The sequence below is a fragment of the Camelus dromedarius genome, chromosome 9 (assembly GCF_036321535.1).
Source record: "Camelus dromedarius isolate mCamDro1 chromosome 9, mCamDro1.pat, whole genome shotgun sequence".
In the NCBI taxonomy this organism is placed as follows: domain Eukaryota; kingdom Metazoa; phylum Chordata; class Mammalia; order Artiodactyla; family Camelidae; genus Camelus; species Camelus dromedarius.
The window spans coordinates 52,004,544-52,029,025 of record NC_087444.1 but is presented as its reverse complement, the minus strand read 5'-3'; the positions used below and the strand labels follow the sequence as shown (position 1 = coordinate 52,029,025).

The 24,482-nt window shown below is 34.0% G+C and overlaps 1 protein-coding gene across 1 annotated transcript in view; it reads right to left on the bottom strand.

Annotated features, from left to right (window-relative positions):
• ITFG1 (integrin alpha FG-GAP repeat containing 1) overlaps positions 1–24,482 on the bottom strand; it is a 206,856-nt gene that overhangs the window by 20,418 nt on the left and 161,956 nt on the right. The window contains exon 14 of the mRNA XM_010982627.3: positions 17,144–17,222. Coding sequence (XP_010980929.3) covers positions 17,144–17,222 — 79 coding nt within the window. The remainder of the gene's footprint in view (positions 1–17,143; positions 17,223–24,482) is intronic.

The window sequence follows — 24,482 nt, the reverse complement described above, 5'->3', positions numbered from 1 at the left end:
AAAATTAGCCGTATCAATGACTGCTGCTGAAGACCTCCATCTGGGCTTTGAATAATAACATGACATCAGTTTAAAGATTGGCACTTGAACAAATGTGTTCCTTAACACAGGAGTTGTGATGTGATATTATGGAACGCACACAGGATTTGAATGTCAGAGACAGTATTTGACAATGCTTTGACCTTTAGAAAGTCCTTTGCCCTCCCTACGTTGTAATTTATTTGTTTATTCATTCACCTAAACATTTGTTGAATGCACACTGTATGCCTTTTACACAGAGATGAAAGAGACAAATCTCGACCTGGAGATGCTTAAAGATACAATGACAGAAAAATGTAAGTTTAATGCTTCCTCATCTATAAAATTAGAGCTATAATAGCACCTACTCAATGGGTTTGGTGAGGCAATTACAATAATAGTACTTAACTTTTAATGTATGTAAAAGTCCTTTAGAAACTGCAAAGCACTTTACAAATGTTAGTTATTATTTTGTTAGTTGTTATTTTGATTATTGTGTAATCATTCCTCATACTTTCTGTTTATTTCTTAAGTCGAATTCAACTTGATATTAGTTCCTGAAAAAACAACGTAACACCAATTTTTTATGGAAGTCTTTCTGATTTCTCTTTTGGAATAAATCAAGAAGCTTGGAACCCTGGTTCAAGCTTTATCTGTCAGCCTGCTTCCCAGTTATCAAGTTAGAATGTGAGTAGTTTTCTTTTTCTTTTCTTTTGTTAAATTGATATATAATTCACATGCCAGAAAGTCCAGCACTTGGTGTGTACAATTCAGAGGTCTTTAGTATACAAGGCTGTGTAACTGTCACCACTAATTCTAGAACATTTTCCTCACTTGCAAGAGGAATCCTGTGTTCATTAGCAGTCACTTTCCCTTTCTTTCTCCCCCTAGTTCCCAGTAACTGTCCCCACCATCTTTTCTATCTCTATGGATTTGTCTTTTCTAGACATTTTATATAAATGGAATCATATAATGTGCAGCCTTTGTATCTGGTTTCTTTCACTTAATAATGTTTTACAAGGCTCATCCATGTTATAGCAAGTTTCATGTTTTTATGGGATAATATTCCATTGTACTGATATGCCATCTTTTATTTATTCATTTATTAGTTGATGGGTATTTGGTCCGTTTATACTTTTTGGCTATTATGAATATGAGTATTATGATATGAACATTCATGTGCAAGTTTTTGTGTGACACAGATTTTCAATTCTCTTGGGAATATGCCTAGGAGTGAAATTAATGGTTCATATGGTAACTCTATGTTTAACTTTTTTAGAAACTGAGTAGATTGATTTTGGTAACTGCTTTTGTACAGCTTAATGCACATAAGCATCTAATGAGGGAATGATAAAAGCCATTGCCAATGCATGTAAAAAAAACAATGCAAAGGGAAACAAAAAAAGAAATCCACAGCTCTCATAAAGCCAGACTGCACTGGGTGTTATGGCCTGTGGAGGTCTAATTTAATTGGTCAGTGTTCTTTTACAGAGCTGCATTAAGGAGGTAAACTTTTCTGAGGTTATGTGCAATTACGTTTCAGCTGTCATTCTCTGGATTAAAAAGATAAATTCTGGTTTTCAAAGTGGACAGTGTGGTGTAAATGACCTAAATGGGATAGCCTGACTTGTGCTTTAGTGCACTTTATCTTCCATGTTGGAGATCTATGCCTCTTTGAGAGGCAAAACAATGGGCCCTGGCATTTTGCTGTAAGCTGTGTTTTTTAGTGGCAACAAAAAGCACAAGGGAGTAAAACTGCCTATTTCTGAAAAAGGGATAAAAGATGCATAGCTACTTTACAAATGGAAGGTGAGAGGCAGTTTTTTTAGTTCCAAATTGCAAGATAGGTTATTTTTAATGAGACATGTGATTTAAAAATAAACATTTATTAGACTAGGTAGCTGTCACATGTTAGTCAACTTGGAGGAACCTAGACTCAATTACTTGGCTATCAATAGACACAAAACACAAAAATACCTTGTAATTTTTCCTTTACTGAAATGAAATGACTTCACTTATTTCATATGTACCTTTTTTCTAGAGGATGTGATTAAAGTTGTGATGACCATCAGTAAGTACCTTCTCTTAAACTCTTAAGTTCTCCCCTCTCTTTCTCTACACTTCCTTCCCTTTCCTGCCTACTCAAGACTGCACTTCCCAAGCACACCTTTTAAATAATGTTGACAGTTCCATCTCTGTAACTTCTTTCATGTATGGCTCTTCAGGCAAAGCAGAATACATTCTTTTTAGCAATTATTTACTGTTGTGTAACAGTTTTACAAGGCTTACAACTGTAACCATTTTATTTCTCATGATTCTGTGGGTTGGCTGGGCTCACTCACATGGCTGTGTTCAGCTGGTGGGGCAGGTGGATGGCTGAGTGGGCATCTCTCCTTACAGTCTTTAGATTGGGCTTCTTCGCATGCAGGTCTCAGAGCAGCATCCCAAGAGGATAAGTCTTAAAGTCTAAGAGTTTATCAAGGCTCTACTTGTGTCATGTTTGCTGATGTCCCCCTGGTTAAGCAGAGTGAATGTGGAAGAAGACTATATTATGAGTCACTGGGGTCTTTAGTGTAGCAATGTGCACCTCAATGTTCGTTAAGGTAAATTACATTCTTTATTCCTTCTTCTCTTTGCTTTTTAGTTTGGGAAGTTCCTATTGACATCTTCAAGCTCATTGATTCTTTCCTCAGCCATGTCCAAGCTGCTCCTGAGCCAACCACAAGCATTCTTCATTTTTGTTAGTGTTTTGATCTCTAGCATTTTTTCTTTCCCCAGCTGAGCCCTTAAGGTATTAAGTATAGTTATCTTAAACCCCTAGTCTTCTAATTCCAAAATCTCTGTCATAACTAAGTCTGGTTCTGATGTTCATTTTGTCTATTCCAACTGTGTTTTTTTGTTTGGTTGTTTTTTTTGTTTTTGTCTTTTATCATGCCTTGTAATTTTTTGTTGAAAGCTGGACATGATGTATCATGTAAAAAGGACTAAGGTAAACAGGCCTCTAGTGTGAGGTTTTATGTTTTATGTTCACCTGGCTATGAGTTACTCTGCATTTACTGGTAGCTGTAGCGGTAGGTGCCAAAGGCTAAAATTTCCCCTAGCGCCCTTGTTTTTGTCTCTTCTGTTATCTTTGGGTTTCCTTAGAGACTCCTCTTTAAGTAGGGGTTGAACCTCACTCAGCTGTAATTCCCTGTTATCATGTAGGAGGCTGATGGATGTGGTGGTAAGATGTGGGGGGAGGGTAAATGTTCTCTAGTCCTAAGATAAGGTCGCAGGTTTTGAGTGAGCCTATGATGACCTTCCTAAGTGCATCTCAGGTTCTTTCTCCTCCATGCACAACCATCCTCACAGGTGAGACAGGAAAGACCAGGGGGGCTAGAGCTGGGTATTTCATTTCCTTCAAGCCAGTTATGGCTCTGGTGAAAACAAAGATGGTTAGGTTTTGATAAAATGATTTCCCTTGAGGGCAGGTCTTTGTTAAGCAGAACAGTAGCTACAGGAGTATTTGAAAATGTTTATTTTTCCCCTTCCTCCTGATAGAAGCACAAGGGGATTTTTCTAAGATCTTGACCCTGTGAACCTCATGTGGCTCAGGGTTAAAAATCATGAAAGTGTGGGGTCCCAGAAGGCTGGGCCTCCAGGAGTTTTGAATCTCTTAAACTAGTCTCAACCTGAGTGTCCAGCAATTAGTCTTTAAATGTTCCTTTAGCCTTTAAGTGTTCCTGCCAGTGGCTGCCCTGAGCTGTGGCTTCTGCTCTGGTAAGCTGCCATTTTATGCATTTGCCTGTCTTTCCAGTTTTGGGGACAGTGGTTGGCCCTGTGTCTTCAATTCTCTGATGGATCTAAGAAGAGTTGTTGATTTTTATTTTGTTCATCTTTTTTTTTTTTTTTGTGGGGGTGGGTAATTAGGTTTATTTATTTATTTATTTTTAGAGGAGGTACTGGGGACTGAACCCAGGAACTTGTGCATGAAAGCGTATGTTCTACCACTTGAGCTATATACCTGCCCTGCTACCTTTTTTTTTCCCTTCCCCATTAGTGGTGGGGGTGAGAATGGGAGTATGACTTCTAAGTTCTTTACATGTTGGGCTAGAAACCAGAAGTCCCCAACACTGTACTTGTTAAGGGGATTTTTCACTCATTTCTTCATTCATCTGTTTTTTCTTTCTCTGTCTTTATTTTAAAATATAGTTCAAGAAATGGGCAACCAGGCTTATTTTACATTGTTTACTGGTTTTTAAAAAAATAAGTAATTTTGAAATAAATTAAGTAGTATTCATATTAGGAATTACTACTTTTATAAATATACATAATTAAGTAAAATATATTATAATGATTAGTAAATTGCTCACTGAATTAAATTTTAAAATAACAAATATTTTGTGTAAAGACCAATGACTATACTAAATTCTAGGCCATTTGCCAAGTTACACAAAAACACTAGAACAACTACATGAAACCAGTGGGAACATCTGTCTAGGATACTAGAGTTTTCCCTTAATGCACTTACGAAAGTAAAAAGAAAATATTCAAAGATATTATAGCTTTTATGTGTACAACAGATTTTAAAAATGTGAACAAGATTTTCTTGATTGTCAAATTATTTCCTTTTTGTGTTGCTTCTAATAAAGTTACATTTCTCATGTTTTGACTTTGCTAATGCTATATCTACATTACTTCTTGTTCACTTCTGATCCATTTGTCCAGCATTTCTTCAGATGAAGACTTCCTTTCAGTCCACAATGGTCTCTTCCTTCTTTGAACTCCTATAGGACATTTGTTGCCACTAATTTGACACTTACTGCTTTGTAATTACTATTTAAGAAGATATTTTAAGAAATATATGCCTAGATCCTGAAATATAAAGTAGCCATGTCAATATTTTTGCACATTCACAGCACCTGGCAAAGTATCATTCTCAGTTACAGGTGAATAAGGTGAAGGGTATCAAATTTTTAGGAAGTCTTTTAAGTAATGACATGGAATCCTTGCTCTTTCTTAAGACTCCACTCTAGACACCTATGTCTCATAGAAGGGGCCTCTGAATAGTGAAGTCAGTCATCTTCCAGAAAGTTATTAGTCTTCTGAAGAGTCTTTCAGTAGTGGCTTATCATCTTATTTTTTTCTCTCCAAATAAACTGTAGACTTTTTGAGGATAATGAACATATTTCATACTTCTTAAAGTACCTAGGATTATAGCTTGTACTTATATGTTCAATAAATATTTTAAAACTAATAATAAAAAATATTCACAGAGCAAATCACTGTCACCGTGGAGTTTACTGTCTACATGCATAGCCCTGACCCTCAGACAACGTACACATTACAAATGCTCTTGAACTTTTCATTGTCAATTTCCAATCACTCTCTCAGTAATTTCTATTCTCTTACTCTTGTGTCTTTTTTACTTCCTCATACTTATTTTATAGATTTGTCCTTATAAATTTCTTTTTGATGTATTCTTACTATTCCTAACCCTTATTTAAGCTCATGTCTTCTTTAGTAAGCTAGGTGGAAGGGTTGCAAAGTCTCTCATCTTTGAAGATAAAGTATATCTAAGTTTTATAACCCACTATTGTTTCACTGAAAGAGGTTATCACACAAAGCAGTGGTAAGGAAGGACTCCTGATTGTCCTCTCCAGGAAAGGACCAATTTAAATAAATAACAGAGTATTCCCAGTTTCCCCCTCCTATCTCTTGGCACTCCTGGCACTGCTGTCATTCATATCACTTATTCATATGCCTTCATCACCCACTACACTGTTACTATTATTACTTTAAGCAATCTAAAAGTTATTTTTTAGATTAACTAAAAAATAAAACATCTTATTTTATCTCCATTTATCTCTTGTCTTAAAGAATATTTATTCCTTTCTTATGTAGATACGAGCTTCTGAGTCCTTTTCACTGAAGAACTTCTTTTAATATATGTTTCTGGAGATCTGCTGGTAATACTTCCCTCAGTTTTTGTTGACCTGACAGTTTATTTCTCTTTCATGTTTAAAAGATAATTTTGCTGGGTACAGAATTCTATGTTGGTGTCTTTTTCTTTCAACACTTTAAATATTTCATTCTCTTTCTTGCTCGCATTGGTTTCTGACAAAGAAGTTGGCTGCAATTTGTATCTTTATTCTGCTATATACAGGTGAGTTTTTTCCTCTGGCTTATTTTCAAGATTTTCTCTTTGTGTTTGGTTTTCTGCAGTTTGATTATAATATGTGTAGGTACAGATTTAATGTTTATCCCACATGGCATTCTCTGCGCTTCCTGGATCTGTGGTTTGGTGTATGTCATTAATTTTGGAAACTCTTGGATATTATCACTTCAAGTATTTCTTCTGCTCTGTTCTTTCTTCTCCTCTGATACTCCTATTATATATGAAACTGTCTCACAATTCTTGGATGTTCTGTTGTGCTTCCCTCTCCCAATTCTTCTTCTTCGTTTTTTTTTTTTTTTTTTTTTCTGGCTTTGCATTTCAGCTTAGGGAATTACTGTTGATGTGTCTTCAAGCTCAAGATTCTTTCCTTGTCCATGTCCCTTCCACTGATGAGCCCATCAAAGTCATTCTTCAATTCTGTTACAATCATTTTGATTGTTAGCATTTCCTTTAGATTCTTTCCTAGAATTTCCATCTCTCTGCCTACATTATCCATCTGTTCTAAGATGTTGTCCACTTTTTCTATTGGAGCCTTAACGTATTAATCATAGCTATTGTAAATTTCCTATCTGATATTCCAAAATCTGTGACATATCTGAATCTGGTTCTGATGTTGGCTTTGTCTCAAAATTCAGACTGTGTGTCTGAGGTAGTGAGGGAGGGAAGAATTCTATAATCCTGTGAACAAATTTCAGTAGGCATGTGTCCCTGGGCTGTGCGCTTCAGAAATGGTTCTTAGCTTTCCATGCGCTCTATGCTTAGGTAAGACAGGAAGCCTAGAGGAGCTGGTGCCATTCCCCATGAAGTCTTTTTCCTTAGAAATGAGGTTTTGCTATCAAGAATACTCTGGGCACATAAGGGGATCTTTTCTGGCTTTTCATGCTGAGAATCTAATGGAGTTCCTGGAAGTAAAACCCTTGAAAGTGTGGGGCCAGTTTTAATAAATATATGACAACATTATTTTCTCTGTTTTCAGTCCCACTGATTGAGAATTTTGAGTTAGGGTAAGTCAAGATGTGATAAGCTCTGTAGTATAATTTCTTCTTATAGGGCTTAGAGATTACATTTTGGATAGGTAGCAGTCTCAGACTATTGTTACTGATTTAACTTTAAGAAAACAAAATATTGGTTCTGCCACAGTGAATCAAGTCTTATAAAGAAAACACAAAATTATTCAGCCATCAACAATAAAACTCTCTCATGTTTTCTATACATTTACCTGAAATAGTTAAAGGATGAGTAACTTTGAGCTAAAATATCAGTCTTCAAATTTACCAGTGTACTAGAATGTCACATTGAATTACTTCAAAGTTGCACATTTACAACTCAAAAAATTTAAGTTGACTTCAATCTCAGGGGGGCCAAGCTAATTATTCACTTGCACATTTCTTCACAGTAGAGGTTACAAATTAGAAATAAGTAATATACAATAGTTGCCCCCTAGGAAAATTATATCCCTTTAAAGAGATAATAAGAAAATGTTGATGACATTAGTAACAACAACATAAATTTGTTTCCTATATTGTCTTCTTAAATGCCATTATACTCAAAATAAAAACATCCAGTTGCTGGGATATGGAGAAACTGAATGAGTTATCATAGATTATTTAGGTCAGCGGTCCCTAAATACCTATTAAAATTTACACTGAGAAAAAAAAAAGAAAAAAAAGAAAAAATATAACACATAATTCAAACTATTCTTAGCAATAAAAAATCTTATTGATAGTTCTCAAGATGTGGTCCCTGGACTCCTGGACCACCCTCTGGGAACTTGTTAGAAATGAAAGTCTATGATCTCACATCAGACCCACTGAATTGAAACTTTGGCGGTGGAACTCAGCAACTTGCATTTTAATTAGTTCTCTAGGGCACTGATCCCATCCATGAGGGCTCTGCACTCGCGACCCACTCATTTCCCAAAGGCCTCATGTCCTAATACCATCACACTGGGCATTAGGATTTCATCATATGAGTTTTGAGGGAACGTAAACAGTCTTTCACACATCAACAGCACACAAGGGTTCCAATGTCTTTAGACCCTCACCAACACTTGTTACTTTCTGTCTTTTTGGATACTAGCTATCCTAATGAGTGTGAGGTGGAGTCTTGTTGTGGCTTTGATTTGCATTTCTCTGATGATTAGTGATGTTGAACATCTTTTCATGTATTTATTAGCCATTGGTACATCTTTTCTGTAGAAATATCTACTCAAGTCCTATGTCCATTTTCTAATTGTTTTTGTTGTTGTTGTTGAGCATCCCCGATGATGTAAGGTTTCTGCCCGAGGCAATACCTGTATCTTAGTGGTTTCCTATTACAGTTCATTTAATAGTTACAACTGCATAGCAGCCTTTCAGATAACTACTCATTCACAAGGCTTAGTATAAAAAGAATTAATGCTAGGAGAACATTAAAGAATATCAATAGACTTTTATCAGTGAAGAAATGCTAAATATTAAAAAAATTAATTAAAAGCTTTTAATCTTTTTGTTCTTTATATTTAGATCTCTAATCTGAAAACTAAGTCTGAGTTTGCCAATGTTGTGGAGTAACTTTTCTGTTTTTAATGGTAAGAAGTCCTTCAGACCACTCATGTCTCCTTCCCTAAGCTCCTTGAGTGTATTAAATGGTATCTTCTTAGGTGAAAGAGATAATTTAACTCAATAATGAACACCCATTCCATCTCATTTATTAAATTATTCAGATACCACTAAAAGAAATTCTAAAATATATATTGATTAAAGAATAGGTGCTTCCTATTAACTAGTTTAATGTAAAAGAGTAACAATAGCTTCATATAAACGTTTGCAGGAGCACTATTTGGTTCTTAGTGTTCAGGCCATGTAGTAATTGTATCAGCATAACCTTCAGATATAAGCAATAACTGTTATTTCTGTTTTGTACAGTAAAACTGCCAGTACTGTGTATTACTGAAAATCTTTAAAAAGTAGTTCTGTTTACATGGACAAGGTTTAAATATACTAAGGGAGTCAAAATGATACACTGAATAGAACAATCTATTCATCCATTTTAACATAAGTATGGTCAAGTTCTTTGATTAAAATGACTGTATTTAATTATAGTCCTAATTGTTGAAAATGTAACTTTTTTGGTCTTAAATGAAGAATGCTAGAAATATTAGTTGTTTCAAGGTGAATCTGTTATCTTCCTCAGAATGTATATTAGGAAAATGGAAATCTATCTTCATTAAGTCAAGGAAGTGGACAGGAAATTTTATACCTAATACTATAAATGAAGATATTCATGTAAAATGTTTTGCACAGTGCCTGATCAGAATAAGTACTAATCACTGTTGGCTATTAATATTACTTAAGAGTAGCCCTTAAGCCCTAGGTCACAAAAGATAATGATGATATCCTTCATGAACAAACATCAGTGTGTCAGAATCACTGGGTTAGTAGACTCTTTTACTATCACTCAACTACTAAATAAATAAAGTAGAATCAGTAACCTACCAGAAAGCAAGGAATGTATTCATTACCTAAGTGCTGTTTCTGATATCGTTATGAAAAAAAAAAAAAAAGATTACGAAGTAGAAAAATCATAAGCCTAAAGCAATGAAGCAGAAACAGAAACATCATAAAACAACAGTTTGGGTTTGTTAAATTGTAGTCATCATTGCATTTTACAGAGTTATCATGGTTTAAATAGAAATGAAACAAAGATTGTTAGGATGACTTCCTTTTTAGAATACTCCAAGCTTTTATAAGATGACATTGAAAAATACTAGAGTAGTGCTAAGAATGTGTGAGTTTTGTAGTTAGACAGTCTTGAGTTTAAATCCAGCTTGACTAGTTAACAGCTGAATGACACAGCTAGATTTCTTTTGCTCTTACAGCCTCAGTTTCCTCAGTTAACTAACTATGAGGGCTGCCACGTAAGGACCCTGTGAAATTCAGTGAGATAACATGTAGTGGGTCTCGAATAGTGGCCAGCACAAGGCAGGGACTTCACAATTATAATAAACATCCACACATCTAGTAATTTTAATTTAGTTTTTACGAACTATTTCCAACTTTTATATTAGATGTTTAAACATCTGCTTACAACCAGATAAGAACTGTCACTATGATCTAGTTTGGTTAAGCTCAAGTTTTCTGTCTTAAATCTTATTTTAAACAAATGGAAATCTTAGTACTGGTTTTATATAATCATTCATTCAACAAACTACTTGGGTGTCCTAGAGTGGGCAGTGCACAGAAAGACAAAATTAGGTATAGAACGCATCCTCAATGAGCCTACAGTATTATAGACAAAGCTGCTGATACAAGGCAGAGTGTGGTAGGTGCTGTATGGAGAGGAAAAACGTAAAGTTCTATTGACCATTTGGTGGAAAGAGAGTTTATTTCCAGTTTTGAGAGTGGGGTTAGTGAAAGACTGATGGAACAGTGCTAATATTGTCATATTTGGAAGTTCTGAGATACAAGAATGGGGGAAAGGTGGAGATTGAAAGGGTAAACAAAGGCACCGATCTTTGTTCCATTCCTTCCATTAAAAGTGGAAATAGCTAGATACACTGGAAACTAAGCTGGACATGTGTGGGATGCATCAAGAGAATAAGAAAAGATAAAGGCTGTAAGGCTGGTAGGTAATGTAGGATTCAATTACAGAAGTGCTTGATTCTCAGGCAGTAGGGAGTCACTTAGGGATATAAAAAGAGCTGTGCTTTAGGAAAAAACTAGATTTCTAAGAGATCTCAACATTCTAGAAGCTAATTTTTGTGTTATTGAGGATAAACTGTTCAGACAATTGTCTGTGGGAGTAGTGTGGGGAGCTAGGAGGCATTATTTTGAGCAGGCACAATCTAATTATGGGTCTGTATCATGTTTTGTTTTCTTTGTGGTCTAGAAAGTCCAGATCAGTACAGGAAAAAACACATGAGAGAATAAAAATTTAGAATTTGTTTCAGGATAAAGCTAACCTAAAAGAGGAAATACTTATGAGTAAGTTGCTAAAAATATAATCTGTAATTAAACCAGCAATCTCTTCTTTAAGCTTACTTATTTGACTTCACCTTATACTGCATCTCTAATGATTCAAGATAGGGAGTGGTGACAATTAAGGAGATGCAAAATCTAATTTTTTTCAAATACTATTCTATTTCAATTTTAGACTCAATTTATAGTAAATAATTCCTTGTATTGGCAATATTTTATTTAAGCATGCAAGAGAAAATCATCTCAAGAATTTTATTTCATTCTTGCACTGTTCAATGTGTACTGAGCGCTTCCTATGCTACAGGCATTGTACAGATAATCTATTTGTGAATTTCAACCTTCGCTGCAGCACTCAGCAGCTTTCTGTCGTTCGTGTTGGGCACAGCTGAAGTTAGAGGAAAACACGGATACTGAACCGTGAAGTCCTTAAGTTACACTTAGGGATGAGAAGGAAAACATCAATGGTATTACTGAGTAATGAAGGAGATTCTAATCAAATTCCTTCATACTAAATATACTTGTACATTAGACAGAGTTTGTTGAATAATTTACAACTTGTGGGATGACAAAACATTTGCTAGCAAAGGCCACAGAATAGACAAATTATATTCTTTTTCTCACTTTCTGTTCCCAAAGCTGGTATGTGGCAGTTTTCCCTTCAGTATTAGAATCTATATTCACTGCAATATAAGACTAGAACTCAGTTTGTAAATAGAATTTCATGAAGTAAATCTTTTATTTTTATTGGCAATACAATTCTTTCTTTTGCTTTTCCAGAATATGACTCTGACTCATTTGCGTCTGTGCAGATGGGATTTCTAATTGCTGAACAGTTGAATAATTTGCAAACTTTCTTATAGTTTCTCAGACTTTCTGTATTTCTTGCAATTAATTAATTCAATTTACAATGAAATAAAGAGGCTATGTTGGTACTGCTTAGAGCTATTCCACATTTTCCCTCCCTCCCCTTCGCTTTCATTTCAGTGAAAAAAAAATCACCATTATTAGCCAAGCCCCTCATTTTTATCTCTGTGGACTTGGGTACTCCTGTCAGATCTTTAGTTGGTGTGAGATTAAGGGAAGGGAATGATTCTTCTTGCAAGAAATCCAGCAGGGCATAACAACCCTTTCCACTCTCTTTTGTTATGAATTATGATTTTTGACACTAAAGTATGCCTGATTAAGTACTGCTCAAGCTAAAATTTTGGGGTATGACAATTTAAATTGTGATGAGTGATTAAAATAAAATGACTCAGGACTAAAAAAATTCTTTTATGGATAATTACATGTGGATAAATGGAACATGACATTACTTTAAAGATAATTTCAGAAAATATGTAGGCGAGGAATGAACATAAAGAATGCAATGCTTTTTGACACTAGAAGATGTAACTGCCAATTACTGATTAAAATGGAGAAACCTGAAAGGTTAAAATTATAGAAAGACAATGTGCTTATGTGTCACATCATTTTCCTCAGTAATCTAATGTTCACCATCAACATGAATTCTGTTATACCTTAACCCAAAAGCTTCTTCGCCCTTAATGCTCAGTCTGCCACACATTTTAACTGCTCTTGTATTTGAGGCATATGATAAAGGGTGTATAGTGGAGAAAGGTTACTTATGTTTTTCTTAGATATGTTAACAAATAGTAACTTTAGAGGACTAAAGGGAAATAATTTTATAACAGCAAGGACAAATAAGTAATTTAAGAGGTAGAAAAAAAATTCTTGGTCTAATAGCATTATTATTCAGAAATGACCAACAACACAATAATCCACACAGTTTGGCTTACATGCTCCAATCTACTAAGTTCTTATCAAATATTTGGGTCCTTATTGCAGATCTATGGCTCATTTACACAAGCAGTGCGTGGTTATTTAGAAAATTAATGACTCCTCTGTAATGTAATTATCTAATAACATTTAACTATTTAGGCTTTTGCCAGGAAGTAGAGTAGGACCAGAGTACTGGTAACAATGATAAGGTCTAACTACAAGCAAAAAGGATAATTATGCTAGGCCTTTTTTGAATAACACTAAGTAAGGCATGTTATTGTCTCTGGCAGTGGCTTTCAAACATTTTTGACCACAGCCCACAATAAAAACTACATTTTATGTCATCACAGTAGGAACATAGATACACAAATCTGAAAACAAAACTGTGATAAAACTTTGATGAAATAATACTAAATGTTACTATCTGTGGTATACTCTGATATTTTCTATTGTTCTCTTTTATTCTATTTAATAAAAAGCCCTTATCAGAAGCCACTAAATTCATTTCATGACTCACTAATGAGTAGTGACCCTTAGCTGCTCTGTAAGAAAACAAAGGCTGCAGCTTCTGAAGTATATAAAGGTGGTTGTTCTCTTCCTAGAGTGGAAAGTTCCCTACTAGTGGGACTGGATGGGTTGGAAAGTATGGCTTAATCAAGTAACTTTTTTTAGACAACATGCTTAATTAACATTTAAACTAGGGATTTTCATTCTTTAAAATCTGGGGCAGTTTTCATAAGAGTACTACCTAAATCAATTAAATTAAGTGCCACTTCCATGTTTAGAACATATATTTATGCGCGAAATACAGCATATGCTTGAAATCTTTTAAAAACATTTATTATTATTTATTATTAATGTATTTCTCAAATTAAAAGCAATGTATGATCAGCTTAGCAAACTAAAATGCAAAAAAATAATATAGAGAAGAAAATCCCACAGCCAAGAGACGACCCTGGTAACATTTCTAACATGTCATTTTGTTTTTATATTTTTCCTACACATGAGTACACTTACACACACATGTGGACACACACACACAATTTGGATTATGCACATAGATACACTTCCTTCCCAAATGTTATATCGTAAATACCTGTTCATTTCATCAAAAATTATTAAAAAATATTTTATAGTCTGGAAATTATTATAAAATGACATAATTTATTTCTCTATTGTTGGACATTTAGATTTTCTGTTTGCTACAGCTTTTTATTTTGTTTATGATTTTAAGCCATGAAAATTTATGCATTCACTTGATTTATACATTCAACTGCAATTTATCTTTTCTAAAGATACTTTCTTCTTTGCTCTTATGCTCACAAATTCCTTCCCAATCCAGGGAAGACGTAAATGGTTAATTGAGTCAGAATAAACCCAATGTTCCATTATTGTTTTGGAGTAGATTAAGAAGAAATTATGCTAAGGAGGTATTCTTCCACTCACTTAAAAAATCAGCAATGAATAGTGAATATTATTAATTGGGTTTTAGAATCTAGTAAGATATCTTATTAGGTGCCACTGCCTGGTTTGTAGTATAGGTTCAATAAATATATATGTTTTAAATGAACAGAAATCAAAGATTAAAAAATATTTTCTAGATGTAATTTTAAGAGTAATATTTTTGGTAGGCTCCAGTTTGTTGTAAAATTTATCTTTTTTAAAAAATAAAAAGGACTGAAAGTTGTAAATAGTTCCCGAAGTATACCAACTAGGAAGTGAATCTCTTGAAATCTTGCTCCCATATGATACATGTTAACAGTCTGATGAATATTCTTCCAGATGTGTTTTCTATGAAGTGAGAATTATTCACTTAACTGCACTTAACTTAATATATCACATGAATCATATATATCTTTGTTATATCATATATATACCTTTACTGTTATATTGTTATATTATATTGAAAAATAAACAGAGAATTATCTAGCTATTGTATCCACATACAAAATAATCCCAAAAGAAACTAGAACTAAAAAGAAGAAATTTTGCTATTAGCTACAACATAGATAGACCTTGAGGGTATTATGCTTAGTGAAGTAAGACAGACAAAGACAAATATTGTATTTTTACTTATATATGGAATCTAAAAAATAAACAAATGAATACAACAAAACAGAAACAGATGCATAGATACAGAGAGGAAACTAGCACTTTTCAGAGAGAAGAGGGGTTGGAGGGGGCAAGATAGAGGAAGGGGATTAAGAATTAAAAACTACTAGGTATAAAATAAATAAGATATGTAGTAACCTATAATGAAAAAGAATGTGAAAAATATATGTATATACATGTATGACTGAAACATTACTTATATACCAGAAACTGACACAACACTGTAAACTGACTATACTTCAGTAAAAAAAAATAAATAAATAAAAGCAAAAAAATAATGTACAGCACAAGGAATATAACCTTATAATTATAGTATTATAAAGATTTTAAATGGAGTATAATCTATAAAAATATCAAGTCACTATGTTATATACACGAAATTAATATAACATTGTAAATCAACTATATTTCAATTAAAAAAATCAGGACTAGATATGTGAACAGACATGGAAGAATTTATCATTCTATTAAAAGAAAGGAGGAAGGCAGGTCTTTAAAAAATTGATCTATTGCTATAATAACAAAGAAAATTACTCCATTTTAAACCATCAGTGCATTCCTGAGATAACCACCTACCTGATGGTCTTAAGTAAGCAATTCTTTCAAAATACAGATGAATTTAAATTGTTAGTATTTTAGAGAGCATTTTTGACTGGTAATTCACCAGTGAGCCAAGTTTTTGGTTTCGGGTATGCTGGCTTTGCCTCAGTTATACTAGCTTCATAAAAATGAAATAAGTCAACTTCATCTTTTTTTCCTGTGTTTTGAAACATCTTATCTAGCACTGAAGTTATCTGCATCTTGAATGTCTAAAAGAAGTAACTTATAAAAGATAAAATCAGCTGATCCTAGAATCTTTTTATACAGTTTTATATTTGAATTAAAATGTAAATAAGTGATTTGTTCAAATGCTCTACATCCTTATTTAAATTTCTTTGACTGACAGTGTTATATTAACCTATTTGACTACACAGTTGACCCTTGAACAACACAGATTTGAACTGCACAAGTCTACTAATATGCAGATTTTTCTCAACAGTCAATACTACAGTACAGCATGAACCACACTTGGTTGAATGGGAGGGTATGCAGGAATGAGGGTCAACTCTAAGTTATAGGCAGATTCTCAACAGTGCAGAGGGTTGGTGCCCCTAACTCCCCATGCTGTTCATGGGTAAACTGTTGTGTTTGTCAATTTCTTCTACAGTTTTTTTTAAACAGTTTTTGTTTTATGGAATGTTTCTGTGCTGAAGCAGTAGCATGACTGACAATACTAAATGTGTACAATTAGCTAAAAAGGAAACTCACGCTAGTATATTATGTTAGGCCACCATATAGAATGAAAACGGCCATAAAATAGTTCTTCCCTTTTTTTGGTCCATATAAAAATGAGGAGTAATAGTAACTCTGTTTGTTGAATAAGGCTAGGACTCTAGGAGTCTCAAATAAGCATATTAATATGTTAGGATTCCTGTTCCTTTTCAGAGAATTGAAACTTTCACAGTTGTGTTCACTGATTTGGATCTTATCTCAATCAGCCAGTCATCTGTCAAGAGTAGACAACCTTTCTTAGTCTTATTTCCTTTTTGTCTTGATTGCATTTCCTTTCATTTATACAAAGGTAAAACAAATTTTTCTTTATAATCATACATTACAACAATTTATATAGTATTAATCTGTATAATATTCCAGTTTCCATTTCACATATGAAAAAACAAGGATTAATCTAGGTGTAGATTGGATTCTTAATTTTTACTTCTTTTAAGATGAGCTTTGTTAACTAATTTACCATTTCATACTTTAATCAAGGTAACTCAAGTGATTGTTTCCAATCTCTGTTACTTCAGCTGAAAAATAAGGATAATGATTTGTCTTCACCATATAGGGATATATGAAGAATAAATGTTAATATATTTGTCATGAGGACCTTTTGTCATCTACTGATTTAAGTCTACAGAAAGACAATGTAAATAATATAAACATAATATAAACAATACAAACAGTGAAGATTTTATAGAGGGTGTGTAAACATGTTGATAGTTTTTGTCATCCAGTTTACTTTGCCCGTATATTGATTAAAGGTGCTATTATGCATTATGGACATTGTATCTAGTCTTACCAGAACCATTTTTCAGATATCCATTTGCATCTACAGTTGTATACATGATGTAAGGTCCAGGCTGATTTACTCCAAAGGGCTGCAATAAAAAAGAAATAGTTTAAGTCTTGGAAAGTAAGTGAATCACAGGGAAATATTTACAAGATCTTGTGGTAGCTCACAGCGAAAAAAAAATTGTGACAATGAATACATGTTCATGTATAACTGAAAAATTGTGCTCTACACTGGAATTTGACACAACATTGTAAAATGACTATAACTCAATAAAAAAAATGTTAAAATAAATAAGTAAATGAGGCCTAAAAAATAAAAAAATAAAATAAAATAAAAATAAAGACATTTATTTGAAAAATAAAGTACAATTAAAAAAAAGAAACTAAGTGAATCATTTGAAGCTTCAGGCAAATCTATTACAACAAAGTAAACACACATAAAATTCTTACATAGATGGCAGTTACTTAGAGAACATTTTCATAAATATATAACCAGTGTTATCTATTCAAAAGAAAATCTATTAGAAAATCCTTAACATTTAAAATAATTTGATAGTTGCATTTATATAGTTCATTAATTTTATTGGGTATTTCAAAGATATAGTAATGTCTCTGTTACAGGAGGATGAATATTTTAAGCAAAATTTTCTTTACTACTTTTGGTCCCACCTGGAATAGTTTCATTATGACACTTCTGTTGAATACAGCATTGCTTTTCTCTTCTGGAATGAATTTTACATTTTACTAATAAATACCAAAATAAATAAAATCCATCTATAGTAATTACAATAGAATAAAAAAATACTGATGAGTAGTTCCAACATATTTTATCTCCTGTACTAGATTTAGAGAATACATTATTTTCTGGTTAAGGGAAACTCAACTTGCAGAGCCTTGTTACAATGATGAATTTTATTTCCAACTTGTGTATTGTTCCCTATTTCTGGAACATTCTTCACATTCTTGATACAATAATTTATTTTCTTTAGAAATCAAGACTAATTAAATAGGATGTAAAGAAACCAATGTCAGCTATCCTAAGAAGAGATGAGAAAATGATCAAGAAATGCTTTGAACACTTCACAGAATTAAAAATTCTGTTCTTCCCAATAAAGTAGGGAAAAGTTAAAAAAGATGTTTAGCTGGCCTCATTAAGCACTGCAAATGATTTTCTTCCAAGATGACAGGCAAGAAATAATTAATTTCATTGATGCTACAATTACCTGATTGACATTTTAAGAACTTTAGAAGTCCATGTGCTTCAATGATCATGAGAAAACAGGTTGCTATGAGAATGGAATTACTCATAAGACATTATTAATTGAATAAAATGCATGAGAGACTATCACATAAATAATAAAAACAAACTTGTTAATGTAGCTTGTGAAAAACTTTTATGTAGAAAGAAGAATATTACACTATGTACAACATACTACTTCCATCAAAGAATTGCCAAAATTCTTTATTTATGTTGCTATTTTGTATACAGACAAAAGAAAGCATTTTTCTTTAGACAGTTTTTTTTAAAACTGAAATATGGTTAATTTACAATATTGTGTTAGTTTTAAAAGTACAACATAGTGATTCAGTTTTTTCCCATATATTCCATTATTTGTTATTTACAAGATTTGAATATAATTTCCTTGCTGTACAGTAAATCCTTGTTGCTTATCTATTTTATGTATAGTAATTTGTATCTGTTGATCCCTACTCCTAATTCGTTCCTCCCCTGCTCCCTTTCCCTTTTGGTAAGTTATTTAACCTCTATTTCAGTTTCCTCATCTTAAATTTGGGATAATCATGTACCTATCTCATAGGATTGCAGTAAAGATTGAGTAAACATGTGTAAAATAATTAGAACAGCGCCTGGCACACAGTAAGTGCTCAATATGTATGCACTATTAGTTTTTACATTTTGGCCAAATAAATTAATGTCCTTTTTGGTAATGAAATCTCATTTTCAATTATGTTGAACTACTGAGTGAGCAAATTATTTTAATCAAAACCAGAAACATTTATCAAGTTAACCTTCTAGTTTTCTTTAATGTAGGATTCTAAAACTACAGGAATAATTTATTTGCAAGAATGTATGTTTGGAATGAAATTCCACTTCTGAGTATATATAATTTGCTGTGTATAAAGTCAAGGTTGTTAGCTTACAGTAAATGCCTTTTCTAAAAGTCTGGTGCTGTGGTTTTCAAACTTTAGCATACATCAGAATCCCCAGGAGGGAGTGTTAAACCACAGGTTCACTGGCTGCACCTCCAGATGTCTTTGTTCGGTAGGTCTTGGTGGGACCTGGGAGTGTGCATTTCTTACAAGTTCTCAGGAGACGCTGATGCTGGTGGTTCTGGGACCCCTCTTTAAGACCCACTGATCTACTGGGACTACACTTTGTATACTTCATAAAAATTGGCAGTTTCTGAGAGTATTTAATGTAACCTATATACCATTGTATAACAATTGAGTTTTGATTGTTATCAATAAAACCATTAATTCAGTTGAGTGCATAAAAAACAATGTTTGAAACACTTCTCATTCTTTTCAGTTGCTTTTAGTGGTGCAGAAAATTGTTTCTTTAGCAACAGTGCTCCTTTATCAACCAATAATAATGCAAAGGAGTTAAATGAGGGTTCACAGAACTGCAATTTCACAGAATTTAAAGGCAGAGAAACATCTGAATTGAGATTAAGAAGTTTTCTAAATTGTGATATCACCTGCAATGTTTACATTTACTTTAATTTATTTAGCTGTAAAAGGCATGATCTTAAAATATTTATTGTGTAAATGTTTTCTCATGGCCTGTTCTGTTCTGACATAAGCATACTCATTTTTCATACTTAACTATAAAACAGCATGACCTTTTCCTCCTAAAGGTAAACCTTAGGCTATCTAATAGCTAGGTATGTAAGTGAAGTGCAGGGTCTTGTTGCGAGCAGAGTTGCCTTGACAAAGAGGCAAGTAGAATACACCAGAAAATACAGATATTTCAGCATTAAGTAACCTTTATCAAAACTTAGAAGCAAATTATAATTTGCATGTAACTCAGATTCAGAGATAAGACAATAACCATGAAGGGAGGAGGAGTCTTACCTTGAACACTAAATACAGAATAATTCAAATGAAAGAATCCTGTAGTTTATGCAGTGCCACAAAAAATAGTTTAAAAACAATTTGGAGGGAACATCTCAGAAAAGGAAAATATCTGATTAAATGGATAATTAGGGTGCAGGCTTAAAAAGATTAGGTGTACTGGTCAGAACACACAGCAAATCAGAGAAGGATGAGAGTAATTAACTTTTTATTGCAGTTGTTATTCTAGCCTAGGAGTTGGTAAACTCTTTCTTCAAAAAGTCAGATAGAGTAAATATTACAGGCTTTGTGAGCCACAAGATCTTGTGTAACAACTACTTAACTCTGCTGCAGTAGCCTGAAAACAGCCATAGACATGTATGTATATAAATGAGTATGTCTATGTTCCACTAACAATAGGCAGAAAGCTGGATTTGGTCTATTGGGTGGAATTTTCTCACCCCTGTTCTATCCAACAGGAGACACAATAAGGCAGAAATTACAAACGTCTAAGTAGTTTGACACACTTAGCAGTCTAACAGAAAGTTCTGTGCCAATCCTACACTTTAATGTTTAGAAATGTGTTCCATATACATATCATACTTTTAACGATATATAAAGTAAGTAATTGCTTTTAATTTCCTATATTAAGTGAATAATTAGGGAGTTCTTCAAAATTTCATGAGACAGTTTCTTCCTTTACACAGTGAGACATTTAAGTTCCTGACTTGAACAGAACAAGGTTTGTAAGTGGTAGGAGCAGGCTCTGAGTCAGGGTATCTAGGAATGGACCTGGTGCATGTGCTTAGTTTCATTTGAATTTTCCTATCATGCTTTTGAGGATGCAACCCATGGTAAGTGGTATGACAGTCTTAGTTGTCTAAATGCAAAGAGTTCTTGCTTAATGAAATCAACACATACTAGGGTTTCTATAAAATGAACTGTTTTCTCCTTAAAAATTTTTTTTGATAAAGCAGAAACATATTTTCATGGAACATATTTAGCAAATTGACTTAATACATTTTGGTAAGACAAGATTAAGACATTAGCTATTCCTATGGAATGCTGAGCACTGTACCCCATCACCTAGCAAGTTCACTTTTTTGTGAAAATCTTAGCACAAATCTCCCACAGATGATCGTGCCTTTCCTTTAAAATGTCATGTCTGATATTTGAAAGAGTTCAGAGAAATTAAAAAAAATTACTGACCTCTCAACGTTTCCATACCATAAGTAAAAAAAAGGACTGTATTTAGTTTTTTTTTTCCTTCTTCCCTTACTCAAGGATGTGTCACACTGATGTGATGTACTTTAGGTGTTGTATTATAAGATTCTTTTAAACTAACTATCCTCTGTATGCCTGTTGACATCTATAAAATCAGGGTTGGAATGCCTCTATTTTCTTAAGAAACAACCTTTTTCAGTAGCCTGGAGAAATTTTGGTGGTTTCTGTGTCAGTGTCAAGGACCTGATTATCTAAGGATTTGTTTCAAGGAACTGGGCTCCTACAATGAAGACCAAATATATTCTACACCATTGGCTCTGGAAGATAAGACAAAACTGGAAGGACTTACAAGACATATTATATTAGATAAATATCAGTGTTAGGTTTGATTATGCAATATAAGTTTATTATTCTAGAACATTAGAAAGATAGCTGCCTTACAGTGTGCACTTAATTTTTCTCAAAGGTAATCCATCATGTTTTTCATAAACACTCACTGATATTTTTCTTTATGTTCATTAGTGTTAGCTGCATTGCCCAATCTAGTTTAATACTGACTTTTTAATATTGTTTCTTACTCATTTCTTCAAGACATTAAATTCAAAATATTATTCTCTTTACTCTTCAATATTTTATTTTCTTTCAATTTTGGTTTCTTCTTAAAACTGCAAGACATTTTTTCCCTTTGTAAAGGACGGTAAAAAGACATATCTCTGGGAACACAAGTAAGGGATGTTTCCCTTTATATTACGGCTTTGCAGAGTACATTTCTCTTGTGAATAAGTCGTGGTTTATTTTGCAAGTGTTCAAACTTAACAATGAATATGTGATCGTGGTAAAGAGATGGTATAGTAAATTGATCAGTGTAGGACTATCAGAAAACAAACCAAATTTTAGGAAAAGCTCATTTATTCATACATCAAATATTTATTGTGTCAGGCACTGTGTTAGGAAGTAAGGACAGAATAATAAACAAGACACAGCCTTTCCTCTTCAAGGACTTAGGACAGAAAACTCACTACATGACAGAAGTGGTAAGCAGTAGGACTAACTAGGCATAGGCTGCTGAGAAACAATAGAAGGTGTGTCCAATCCTACGTCAAAGGGGAGCCAGCAAATGATTCTCAGAGGAGATATGGTCTAAGAGCTGAACTGAAGGTCACATGGAGGACTCTGAGAAGCTGGAGAAGAGGAGGCTGCAGGTAGAGGAATAACGCGCAAGAGGCTGGAGATGAGAGAGCATGGAGGACACAGTAGTTCAGTGTGGCTGACAGCGAGCTGGGAGAGGCTGTGAGCAAGGACAGCAAGGGGTAAACAGAGGCTCTAACTCAATAAACTAGATTAGACCCATTGCTCAAGGGTAGAGGGCAGTCACTGAAGGTTCGTATTTTACAAAGATCGCTGAGGTCGCTTTCTGAAGGATGGCTCAGATAACTGTAGTCAGGTGAAAAATAGTGATAGAAAGTAACAGGACAGATAGAAGGGGCAGTTAAGGGGAGAGAAGAGTAATCTAGTAGATGTGGGGGTGAGGGAAAGGAAAAAGTAACTGGATAGGGAACATGAGCAGTTTACTGGGGGGACACACTCGATTTCAGTTTTTGAGGTCCTGGTAAGACACTCAGATATAAAGGTCTGAAACTCAGGAGGGACAGATGGTAAATTTGGGAGTAATCAGTATCACAAATAGCAAAGAAAAAAAAAAAAAAAAAAAAGAAAAGCCAGGGGAGTGACTGAAATACTTGGAGTACATATAGAGTGAAAAGAAAACTTGGAAGGAATCCTGAGATGCAGCAACCTGTAAAGGATGAGCAGAGGGCAAGTCCACAAAGGAAGCTGGGAGAGTGGCCAGGGACATAGGAGAGGATCCAGGAAGGGCGAGTGTAAAGGAAGCCAGGAAAGGGAGTGTTCCTGGAAGAAGTGATGAGCAGAATCAAGCGCACTTTCAGTGGTGTAAGGCCAAGGACTAGACTGCACAGTGGGTTAAAGATATGGAAGTAAGCAACTGGAGAGATCCAACTGTAGAGAACTCAAGAAGTCTGGCTAGGAAGGAAAAACAGGGATTAGGCAGTGACTAGAGAGGAGGTGGGGTTTTGGAGGTAGTACCTGTATATGTGTTTATAGATAAGGGAGATTTGGGCACTCTTAAATGCTGATTCCCTGGCACCAACAAGGATGGAGTTGACTACATGGGCCAGATAGAATAAGCAATTGAATGAGGTCCCTGAGATGTATGTAGGACCCTCAGCATAGTTAGAGCATTAATTTTTAGTCACGAGAAAAAGGAAGAGGGATGAGTGTGGATGAAGGGATGACATTTTCGTGCTACAGAAGTCAACTGACAAATTGTTAAACACAAAGTCCTGAGCTAGGTTCTCTAAGACACTGACAAACAAACTGATACTATCTCTGCCTTCATGGAGCTATTTAAAAGGAATGTGCACAGACTCTCTCTGTATACGGAGTATTAAAGGGACATTTCTAAACTCCTCTGCTGTTCAACTGGGAAAGAACTCATCTGCTTGCTTCTAGACTCATAATCTATAAAGTGGGAAAAGGCACCACTAGGCTTTGGTAAAAAGAATGACCAAGTGACAGGGAAAGAAGCTATGATCTCTACTAACATAGAGGAAGGCCAAAATACGCCTTATGCTGAGAATAAAAAATTCAAGATATTAGTTGAATATTGAAAGAAAAAAGTTAGGAAATAGGAATATATTCTTTTGATTCACAGATGCTTATGGTAGCTTTCACTAAAAATACATATCTTCCATATCCATATTTCATAAATTTTGTAATATCTATTAAAAAAGATTTATATGACAAGAAAAGGTCAAGAAGAAGTCAATGAGATCTCTGAATAGGACTATTCTGAAGGCAGGCAGAATACCAGTGTTTCTCAGATATTTGGAACTCACTGTCCTTATTAATAAAGGGATATTATGGATCCAGGGAAAAAAACATTAACATTGACAAATAATAGCAGATACACTTTTTGAATATTTATTGTATATTAGGCCTCTCTTGTGATTTATCTATATTAATTCCTCTAT